Source organism: Chiloscyllium plagiosum, chromosome 18 (assembly GCF_004010195.1).
Source record: "Chiloscyllium plagiosum isolate BGI_BamShark_2017 chromosome 18, ASM401019v2, whole genome shotgun sequence".
In the NCBI taxonomy this organism is placed as follows: Eukaryota; Metazoa; Chordata; class Chondrichthyes; order Orectolobiformes; family Hemiscylliidae; genus Chiloscyllium; species Chiloscyllium plagiosum.
Window position 1 is genome coordinate 7,251,260 of NC_057727.1, and position 11,955 is coordinate 7,263,214.

Below are 11,955 nucleotides of genomic sequence, written 5' to 3' on the forward strand. Positions count from 1 at the left end.
GGTCCGGACAAGTCATGGGGACAGTGCTGAGCTGGAAGTTTGAAACTAGGGTGAGGTGGGGGAAGGGGAAATAAGGAAACTGTTGAAGTCCACATTGATGCCCTGGGGTTGAAGTGTTCCGAGGCGGAAGATGAGGCGTTCTTCCTCCAGGCGTCTGGTGGTGAGGGAGCGTATTCACCTTTTCTATGCCCCTCATGATTTTATTAACCTCGGTAATGTCTCCCCTCACCTTCCTACGCTCCAGTGAAAAATCTCCCAGTCTCTCCAGCCTCTCCTTATAAGCAGGACCCTCCATTCCCAACAATATAGTTTCTGAACCCTCTCCAGCTTAATAATATCCATGGGGTATACTTATTCAAATTCATTCATGGGGCACAGGTGCCATTTGTAGACCAGAATTTATGGCCCATCCCTAATGGTCCAGAGACCAGTTAAGAGTCTGGAGTCATATGAAGGTCAGACCAAGTAAGGACAGTAGATTTCCTTCCCTGGAAAGCATTAGTGAACCATATGGAGTTTTGCAGCAATCAACATGGTCACTATTAGGTTAGCTTTCTATTGAATTCAGTTTCCATTATCTGCTGTGAATGGATTCAAACCCACGTCCCATATCATAAGCCTGGATTACTAGCCCAGTGATAATACCACCTACCCATGTATTCCATGTGAAGACTGAACACTGATCCAAATGTGTCTTTTTATATATAGAATCATAAAGTCCCTACAGTGTGGAAGCAGGCTATTCAGTCCACCAAGCCCACACTGACCTTCTGAAAAGCTGGCTGTCCCATCTCGAGACTTGCATCAACATGGAGGGTCCCTCAGAGGGACAGGTCTGAACTAGAATTTCTAAGGGGCCCTTAAAGGTCAGGCCCCCTGCTTTCGAAAGGGAAAACTGCTCAGGATCACCCACGTGTCACGCAGTCCTTGCCCACTCCCCTCCCCCCCCCACCCCGGCCTTTTTTTTGGGAGATGAAGCCACTAGATGGAAGGAAGCCTCCTCTATTAAACCAATCCACCTGCCTTACACGTGTGGCTCCATTCTGTTTTCCCCGGTCGGGCCCCCTCACCAGCTTCTTCTATCACAGAGTCAGAGATTCATTCAGCACAGAAAAGGCTCTTCGGCCAATCGAATCTGCGTCTTTTAATCATGCAACCTCACAACTGGAGAGAGTCCGCCCAGTGACAGAACAACGGACACATTAGTGTTAAGTCAGGGCTCTGCTTCTGCCTGATTTCTCAGGACTAAGAGGTTCAGGACCATCCATTTCTCCCCCCTCTCCCCACCCCGTACCTCATGTTAGATGTTGCTGTTGTGTGTTGTTGAGAGAGAGGGTAGCCCCTCACAGGAAGGAAGGGGGAGGCCGAAGTGCCTGTCGTTGTAAGAGGGGAGAACTCCTTTTTCCAGGGATTACGAGGAATCTTCAATATGGGAAGAGACAGAAATGGAGGCTCTGGTTTAGCACCACACCCATGGAGTCCAAGCCCTGACCCAAACACAGTGGACCCCTGCCCCACCCCAAATGCCTGGGCTTCAGTTATTGGGCTCTGATAGAAGCTCCCCGCCCTGGGCCCTGCTCTTCAGTCTAACTCATGTCTACAAACTCATGAGTGAATTCAGAAGTATGAGGCAATGGTTTTCGAGGTGTGTTCACTCCTGCTTTGTGAAGACAGAGCACTACAGGTAACTGCTCTCCATTACTATTCTATTCTGAAATGTGAGTATCGCTTTAAGGCCAGCATTTAATGTCCATCCCTAATTGCCTTTTGAGGGTGATGCTAGTTTCATGGTCACATAGAGGGATATGGACCAAACATAGGCAAATGAGACTGGATTAGCTGTGAAAAGTGAGCGGCGTAGACAAGTTCGGCCAAAGGATGTAAACCTCTATGACATTTACTGAGGAAGGGTCACCCAAGCCCAAATGTTAACTCTCATTCCTCTCCACAGCTGCTGTCAGAGCTGCTGAGCTTTTCCAGCAATTCCTGTTTTTGTTTTACTGAGACTAGCTTACAATTCCGGAGTTTTCTTCAATTTATTGTTTTCAATTGGAGTATTGCTGAAAAAGGCATATTTTGTCAAAGCTTTTTGTTTTGCGTTCATTAGGACAATTAGTCATAAATACAGATTTATGGGGAAAATCAACATGTAAGCAAATTTACACAGTACCCAGCAGTTAACTGTCAATCACCAGTAACGGGTGCATTCTCGATGGCAATCATTCTACCACAGTCCATTTGCTACCCGATCAAAGTGTTTCTAAGCAGCTCCTTTTGGATGTACCTGTCTTTGACATGGTGGCTGGTGTTGCGACTTCCCTGCCATTATACAGCGTGTAGAGTGTGATGGCATATTCAGTACCAGGAGAGAGGTTGATAATGTCATAGTTGTTGGTGGTGGCAGATAGCACAGTTTTGCGAGATTGCATCTGTTCCTCTGTGGAAAGCAAAAATAACTTTTGTCAGTTTTTGATCTACGGTTTCTGAAAGGGAGTTACATCCAACATTTCAGATACCAAAGTCATAGTTCATATTATCACTTATCATAGAATCAAAGAATTCCTACAGTATGGGAACAGGCCATTTGGCCCAACAAGTCCACACCAAACATCCGAAAAGTAACCCACCCAAACCCTATTGCTCTACATTTACCCCTGACTAATGCAGCTAACCTAAACATCCCTGAACACTATGGGCAATTTAGCTTGGCCAATTCACCTGATCTGCACATATTTGCATTGTGGGTAGAAACCGGAGCACCCAGAGGAAACCCACGCAGACAAGGGGCGAATGTACAAACTCCACAGACAGTTGCCCGAGGTTGGGATTGAACCTGGGTCCCTGACACAGCAGTGCTAACCAATGAACCACTGTGCCGCCCCTTGGAAATGTTGCACAGATTGGAACAAGAGGTGTTGGTGTGATAAAACATTTGCTCAGTCAGTGTTGAGCCAGGATTCCAAATAGCAGGACACCGACCAAAGGACAGGCCAGTGTGTGAACATGACTATGCATTTACCTCGTTTGCAAACACTTCCACAGCTGGTGAGAGTCATGTGTTAAATGTGTTGATAATCTCAGCAGGACTCAAACCCACAATCTTTTGTTGGCACTGCCCGTAACATTGGAGTCAGGCAACCCTTATTCATTCAACCAACTCAAAAGCTGAAGTTGCCACTATGCCATTAGAGTGAGAACTGGTGAGTTTAACCGGAGGGTCACCACAGCTCTGGCAAGGGGCACAATTGAGAAGGCAGGTCCTTCATGGTAACCTGATCCAGTGGAGGAATTGAATCCAATCTGTTGTTGCCGAAAAGTATGGTGCTGGAAAAGCACAGCCAGTCAGGCTCTGTCTAAGCTGCAGAAGAGTTGACGTTTCAGACATAAACCCTTCATGAGGGATGCCTGATGAAGGGTTTATACCCGAAACATCGATGCTTCTGCTCCTCGGATGCTGCCTGACCTGCTTTTCCAGCACCATACTTTTCGACTCTGACTCTCCAGCACCTGCAGTCCTCACTTTCTCCCAAACTGTTGGTTTCTTGCGAACAAGCCAGCCAGGCGACTGAGCTAACAAATCCCCACACATTAAATTTAAACCCTCAGTGTTAGCGTAGCAAGAGTTAAGTTGCTGGCTGGGTTTAATTCATTAACTCAGTGACAGAGGAAGTGAAAAGTGGTACCGAGGTTGGTCAGCACTGGCTGAGGTTACCGGAAAAGACCCTCCTTCTCATCCTCTCCCCTCGCCTGAGGCATGCTGACCCTCAGGATAAACCACCACCAGGTCTGTCTCTCTAATGAGAAAGCAGTCCTACAATTTAGAGCTCTTGTGGTGCAGTGGTAATGTCCCTGAACCAGGAGGCCTAGGTTCAAGTCTCACCTGCTTCAGAGGTGTGCAATAACATTGCTGGGCAGGGAGATTAGGAAATACCTACAAGGCTGTACTGTGAGGATAGAGTGAGCTATGTGACTGAGGTGTTGATGAACTCTATCCATAAGGAATGTTGTCTTGAGTTCCAACAGGCTTAGAGACGAATTGTCACTTGTTTCAGTGACACCCGCTCAGAAGAAAGTTGGTCAATAGAATGTTCTAAAGAAGTTCCGAAACTCCACCTGGGCCATACAAAGCCCAGAGGGGTGAAGGGAGGATTGAGGGGCTGAGTCTATTGGGGAAATGTCTTTATTGCACAGCCTGTGGTCTAGAAGAAGCAAAACCATTCTCTCACAGCTCAGCCGCCCTTTGCACACCCCTCTACCCAATGTGTCTGAACTGCTCACAATCACCAATGACTGCAGTCAGTCATGGATGTCACTACCCCAGTAGAATCCCTACAGTGTGGAAGCAGGCCATTCGAGTCCACACCAAACCTCTGAAGGCGGTCCTACCCTATCCCTGCATTTCCCACAGCCAAACCACCCTCCCTACATTATCTTTGAATTGTGGGAGGAAACCCACAAAGACACAGGGAGAGTGTGCAAATTCCACACAGACAGTTGCCTGAGGCTAGAATCGAACCTGGGACCCTGGCACCATGAGGCAGCAGTGCTAACCACTGAGCGACCATCTACCTCTGTTGCTGCAAAGACACTAGTCAGCTACCCACCATTCAGCTTGGCTGGCTGCTGCCAGTAAAAATGAGAATGAAGAACATAAATTAATCAGGTTGTACCATTAAATATAGACAGTTTTCTTTATTTGCTCATGTTTTGTGGCATTGCTGGCTCAGGCAGCATTCATTACCCAGAGAGTAGTTAAGTATCAATCATATTGCTATGGATCAGGAGCCACATGTAGTTCAGACCAGGTAAGGATAGTAGTTTCCTTCCCTGAAGTATGTTAGTGAACCAGATAGATTTTCCCCTAATATTCTTACAATTCCAAATCATTTCTAGGATTGAGTTTCAATTTCACCATCACCCATGGCAGGTTTTGAACCCTTACCCCAGAGCATTCATCTGTGGTTACATTATCGCTAAACCACTGTCACCTCCTGTCTGCCTGGGTGTTGTGATGTATAACTCTCCCCTCCTCTATACAGAAACCTTTCTTCTCTATTATCGCCAGGACCTCAGTCCGAAAGGTTTTTTTACCTGCAGCCTTCCTCCACTCAATCCTGTAGCTGCTGGCATCATGTTGGAGGTTCCAGGTCACACGAATAGCAGTCGGACTAATCGCAACTGTCCTTAAGACCAGGCCTCCTGCCACATCTGAGCAAAGACAGAAGAAACTGTTAATGTGGAACATAAAAACACAGCAAAGCCCAAGGAACGCTTGGCCACCCGGTGTCTAAGCTCCCATGACATTGTAACCCATAGTCCTTGTATAATAAGCTAACAACAACAGCTATCTTTATCCAGTTCAACAGTGTGAAATTCCAATGGCTCAAACTCAAAGCTGATGTTAAAATCCTGGAACTCCCTCCCTGTGAGACTGTGACCTCACTGAACAGACTGTAGTAGTTCAAGAAGGCAGCTCACCATCACCTTCTCAAGGACGTACAAAGTTAATAATCACACAACACCAGGTTATAGTCCAACAGGTTTAATTGGAAGCACTAGCTTTCAGAGCTCTGTTGTACTATAACCTGCTGTTGTGTGATTTTTAACTTTTTACACCCCAGTCCAACACCAGCATCTCCAAATCATGACTTCTCAAGGACAGCCAGGGCTGTGTACTAACTGTTGGTTTTGCCAGAAGCATTCCCATCCTACGCACCAATGAGAAAAGATAAATTCTGTTTGCTTTTACAGAATTCTAACAGCTCAAACCCATCCCATTTACTGACCGCCAAGAATTCCCATTGATCAAACCTACTCCACATTCCCTTCACTTCTGTTGTACAGGATTCCATTGGCCTAAGGACCATCGATAGGCAATCCCTAAGATCAATGAAAGGGCCGCGTTCCACCATTTATGGGTGAGCAGGGAGGGTGCTTTCCTGGGGAACATCACAGAAGGTGTATACGACTCACTGGACATACATACAATACAGTGTAGAGTGTAGTGCTGGAAAAGCACAGCAGGCCAGGCAGCATCCAAGGAGCAGGAAAATCAACATTTTGGGCAAAAGCCCTTCATCAGGAATAATGCAACACAGGCACTGCATTTTCTTTACTTCTGGAAAACCGCAGATGAGCAAACATTGGCTGTGCAATGGGCGCATGGCTACACAGGAAGTAGCACATGGACATACAAAGTTGCAAAGTGCAGGCAGAAAGTCATAAACAGAGAAACCAGGGGGAGTAGGCCCTTTAAGCCTTCTCCATCATTTAATAGATCATGGCCGATCCTGGATCTCAATGGCATTTTCCCCCAATCTTCCCACAACTCTCAATGCCTTAGGAATCTAAATCGTAGCAATAATGTGGAGGTGCCGGTGTTGGACTGAGGTGAGCAAAGTCAAAAGTCACACGACACCGGGTTATAGTTCAACAGGTTTACTTGAAATCACAAGCTGTTGGACTATAAGCTGGTGTTATGTGACTTCTGACTTTGCTCTCCCCAGTCCAACACCATCACCTCCACATCATGGCTACCTTTTAGATTCCAAAGCCATTGAGAGTTATGGGGAGCGAGGGAGAAAATGCCATTGAGATACAGGATCAGCCATAATCATAATAAATGATGGAGTAGGCTTAAAGGGCCGAAGGGCCTATTCCTGGTGCCATGTGACTTCTGAGTTTGAAATCTAAAGATCTTCAGTGATGATCCCCACAACATTCTGTGATAGAGAATTCCAAAGGTTCATTATTCTTTGAATGAAGACATTTTTCCTCATCTCAATCCTGAATGACCTACCCATAGTCTGCAACTATGCCCCATTCTGGAATCCCCAGGAGGAGAAATATCCTCCCTGCATCTCGCCTGTCCATCCATACAGTTGTAGAGTCATTCATGCCGACCATGTTCCCAAACAAAATTATCCCAACCTGCCTGCAATTGTCCCCAAGATTTCTTATACATGTACTTAGCCAAATATCTTTTAAACATTGTAACTGTACCTGCATCCATCAACTCTTCTGCAAGTTCATTCCTCATATAAACCACTCTGTTTAAAATAATGCCCCTCATGTCCTTTTTAATCTTTCTTAAAAATATGTCCCCTAGTCTTAAAATCCCCCACCCGAAGGAAAACACACCTGCTATTCACCTTGTCTATGCCCTCATAACTTTATAAACCTCTATAAGGTCACCCCCCAACCTCCTAAGCTCCAGTGAAAAAAGTCTCAGCCTATCCAGCCTCTTCCCTTAACTCAAACCCTCTATTCCTGGCAACATCCTCTGAATCCTCTTCAGCTTAATAATATCCTTCCTATAACAGGGCGACCAGAACTGGACACAGTAAATCCAGAAGAGGACTCACCAACATCTTGAGCAATATGAATTTGCCCTGTTAGAAAACTATGTGTTTCAATCAGATCCACTATTCTTCCTTCTAAACTCTAAACTCTTCCTTCTAAACTCTAGGTATAGCCTCAAAATAAGGGGGAGCAGATTTCGGACTGAGTTGAGGAGGAACTTCCTCACCCAAAGGGTTGGGAATCTGTGGAATTTCCTGCCCAGTGTAACAGTCGAATGCTTTTCAGGCGAAGATAGATTTTTGAACAGTTAAGGAATTAAAAGTTATGGTGAGAGGGTGGGTAAGTGGAGCCGAGTCCATGAAAAGATCAGCCATGATCTTATTGAATGGCGGGGCAGGCTCCAAGGGCCTACTCCTGTTCCTAGTTCTTATGTTCCGGTGAATACAGTTAAACCAATGTCTCCTTAAAGAACAGTTAATAGTGAGGTCCTGGGGAGCATTGCTGAGCAAAGAGACCTTGGAATACAGGTTCATAGCTCCTTGAAAGTAGAGTCACAGGTAGATAGGATAGTGAAAAAGACATTTGGTATGCTTTCCTTTATTGAGCATTGAGTATAGGGGTTGGGAGGTCATGTTGCAGCTGTACAGGACATTGGTTAGGTCATTTTTGGAGTATTGCATGCAACTCTGGTCTCCTTCCCATTGGAAGGATGTGGTAAAATTTGAAAGGGTTCAGAAAAAGTTTACAAGGATGTTGCCAGGGTTGGAGAATTTGAACTATAGAAAGAGGCTGAATGGGCTGGGGCTGTTTTCCCTGGAGCATCAGAGGCTGAGGGGTGACCATTTGAGGTTTACAAAATCATGAGGGGCATGGATACGATAAATAGACAAGGTCTGTTCCCTTGGGTGGGAAGACCAGAACTTGAGGGCATAGATTTAGGGTGAGAGGAGAAAGATTTCAAAGGGAACTAAGGGGCAACATTTTCAAGCAGAGGGTGGCGCGTGTATGGAATGAGCTGCCAGAAGAAGTGCTGAAGGCTGGTACAATCATAGCATTTAAAAGGCTGGCAAATGGGACTAGATTAGGTTAGGATATCTGGTTGGCATGAACGAGTTGGACCGAAGGGTTTGTTTCTGTGCTATACATCTCTATGAATCTATGACTCTATGACAGACCTGTCATCCCATGTATCTTCCCAGTGAACCTCCATTGCATTCCCTCTGTGGTAAGTATATCCTCTCATAAGTAAGGAGGCCAAAACTGCATACAATACTTGATGTGGTCTCACCAAGACTTTGTGGAACTGCACTAAGACATTCCTAATTCTGAACTCAAATCCTCTTACAACGAGGGTCAATATGCCATCTTATTTATTCATTGATTTTTGGGCACCACTAGGCCAGCATTCATTACCCATCGCTAGTGTTCCAAGGGCAGTTAAGAATCAGTCACGTACTGGATGTCTGTAGTCACATGGAGGCCAGAGTAAGGGCAACAGATTTCCTCCTGTAAAGGATACTAACGAAGCATTAATTTTGCAACAAGCAACACAATTACATGGTTGCCGCTTGACTAGCTTTTTATGGAATTCAAATTTTCTCTACACGATGGCTGGAAGTCAAACTCGTATTTTGAGAACATTAGTCTGGGACTCCAGATTGCTAGTCCAATGACATGAACAGCACACCACTGCCTTCCCCACCGCCTGCTGCACCTGCTTGTCCACAGCAGGACCTCTGTAAGACCAAAACAATCAACAACCAAAAATAAAGTGACAGAATTTTGGCGATTTGATCAGCTATAGCAATCTCTTCACAAGGACTCAGAGGTAGGGGGTAACAGGTGAGTCAACCTAGATGCATTTGGATGACAAAACGACACAGGGACTGTTACAGATAATTGTATGAGGATGGTGTAAGACACCCTGTTAGCAGCTTTCCTGCCAGGACTATCTACAAGTGAAAATCACCCCTGTCCTACCAGGCCACTGAGTTGCTCTCTCATTAAAGACAGACAACTGGTGGTAGTTTAACCCAAAAGGTAAAATTCACACAACACCAGGCTATAGCCCAACAGGTTTACTTGGAAGCACTAGCTTTCGGAGCGCTGCTCCTTCATCAGGTAGTTGTGCAGCAGGATCGTATGACACAGAATTTATAGCAAAAGATTACAGCATCATGCAACTGAAATGAAATATTGAGCAAATCTGGATTGTTAAGTCTTTCATCTTTTAGAATGGGTTGCAGGTTTTGGTTCAATAATATGTAAATCCCAGTTCTTGGATTTACATATTAACGAAACGAAACCTGCAATCCATTCTTAAAGGTGAAAGACTTAACAATCCAGGTTTGTTCAATATCACTGGACAATACTGTAATCGTTTGCTGTAAATTATGTGTCATATGATCTCATACTCCACAACCATCTGATGAAGGAGCAGCTCCAACAGCTAGTGCTTCCAAATAAACCTGTTGGACTCTAACCTGGTGTCATGTGATTTTTAACTTTGTCCACCCCAGTCCAACACCGGCTCCTCCACATCATGGCAACCCAAAGGTAACCACACCTGAGGTATGGGGGGAGGTTGCAAAGGAGAGCAACCTCAGTTAGTGCAGGAAATGAACCCACACTCTTGGCATTACTCCACATCACAAACCAGGCATCCAGCCGACTGAGCTGTAGCACAATGACAAGGCATTACTAACAGCAGAATAAGGTTCAGCAGAGCCAGAAATAAAAACAAGATGCAGACGTATAGATAGGTTGGCTAAGAAGGCATTTAGCATGCTTGCCTTCATTGCTCAGACCTTTTGAGTATTGGAGTTGGTGAGGCCTCTTCTGGAATACTGTGTCCAGTTCTGGTTGCCCTGCTATAGGGAGGATATCATTAAGCTGGAGAGAGTTCAGAAGAGATTTACGAGATGTCACGAGGAATTAAGGTCTTGAATTATGGGGAGAGGCTGGATTGGCTGGCACCTTTTCACCAAAGCATAGGAGGTTGAGGGGTGACCTCATAGCAGTTTATAAAATCATGAGGGGCATGAGGGTGATTGGCAGGTGTCTTTTCCCTACAGTGGCAGATTTCAGACAAGGGGGCACATTTTTAAGGTGAGAAGAGAAAGATTTTTAAAAGATGTGGGGGCAGTTTTTTTTACGTTGAGAGTAGTTTGTGTGTGGAATGAAGTGGTGACTGTAGGTACAGTTACAAAATTCAAAAGATATTTGGATAAGTTCATGAATAGGAAATGTTTGGAGGGATATGGGCCAAGTGCAGGCCAAGTGGGACTAGTTTAGTTTGGGAACATGGTCGGCATGAACTGGTTGGACCGAACAGTCTGTTTCCGTCCTGTGTGACTCTGTGCAGACACTGGAGAAATCAAAAAAAAAATCAAAATGAGTTGCAACCATGACCTGAAGACATTTCACTGAATGTTGAGCCCAGGAGACTATGGGGAGCATCACCCTGTAGTGTTATGAAGATGTGGGTGTACTGTACCTTTAAGAGAGTTAAAAGCTAGCAGAACGACCTGACACAGCACCAAGTGTTCTGAACAAGATATAATGTAACATTTGGTCGAACAACTCAATTAGCTGGTTGCCTAGACTCGACAAAACAAATTCGAATTAGGCCAATCAGTTTAAATTATACCCCAAAAAATACCAAACTCCAATCAAGTTTGAATTTGGTATATTGACAATCTTAAAAGCCAATGATACAATCGGATGCTTTGGGGGTATAAAACGGGGAAAATTGAATGGTTGGGAGGAGAACTGCCAAGCCACCAGCATCTGCAGACTGCCAAGAGAATAGCTCTCTTAAAGGTACCTTTATTAAATCAGTAACCTGTGAAACAGAAATCCCTAAGAAGAAGAAAAGAAGACAGAGGAAGACATAACGAGAAGATTCAACATCTGGCTGGTTTTGAAAAGTTGAACGTTGGTAAATCTTAATTGGGGTTTTTTATTGGATTAGTAGTATAGAAGGGAAAGTAAAAGGCAGGTTAGTGAAAGGAGTTGTAATTAGTTGCTAGTTAATTATTCTCTGTTATACTTTAAGAAATAAAGTTGTTAATTCTTACTTTAAATAGTTCTTGGCCTCTCGAATTTTCACTGCATGGGATAAATATTTTCTGTGTTGCTGGTTTAAACTAAGCAGGAATAGACAATAGGTGCAGGTGTAGGCCATTCTGCCCTTCGAGCCTGCACCACCATTCAATATGATCATGGCTGATCATCCTTAATCAGTATCCTGTTCCTGCCTTATCTCCATAACCCTTGATTCCACTATCCTTGAGAGCTCTATCCAACTCTTTCTTAAATGAATCCAGAGACTGGGCCTCCACTGTCCTCTGGGGCAGAGCATTCCACACAGCCACCACTCTCTGGGTAAAGAGCTTTCTCCTCATCTCTGTCCTAAATGGTCTACCCCGTATTTTTAAACTGTGTCCTCTGTTCGGCACTCACCCATCAGCAGAAACATGTTTCCTGCCTCCAGAGTGTCCAATCCTTTAATAATCTTATATGTCTCAATCAGATCCCCTCTCAGTCTTCTAAACTCAAAGGTATACAAGCCCAGTTGCTCCAGTCTTTCAGCATAAGGTAATCCCGCCATTCCAGGAATTGACCTCGTGAACCTACGCTGCACTCCCTCAA

General features: G+C 44.8%; 1 protein-coding gene across 1 annotated transcript in view; it reads right to left on the minus strand.

The window, feature by feature from the left end:
* The window catches only part of LOC122559238 (collagen alpha-1(VII) chain-like), a 135,765-nt gene that overhangs the window by 3,231 nt on the left and 120,579 nt on the right, over positions 1–11,955 (minus strand). The window contains exons 13-14 of the mRNA XM_043708619.1: positions 5,092–5,208; positions 2,285–2,437 (exon numbers count right to left, since the gene is read on the minus strand). Of these exons, the coding sequence (XP_043564554.1) occupies positions 2,285–2,437; positions 5,092–5,208 (270 nt within the window). The remainder of the gene's footprint in view (positions 1–2,284; positions 2,438–5,091; positions 5,209–11,955) is intronic.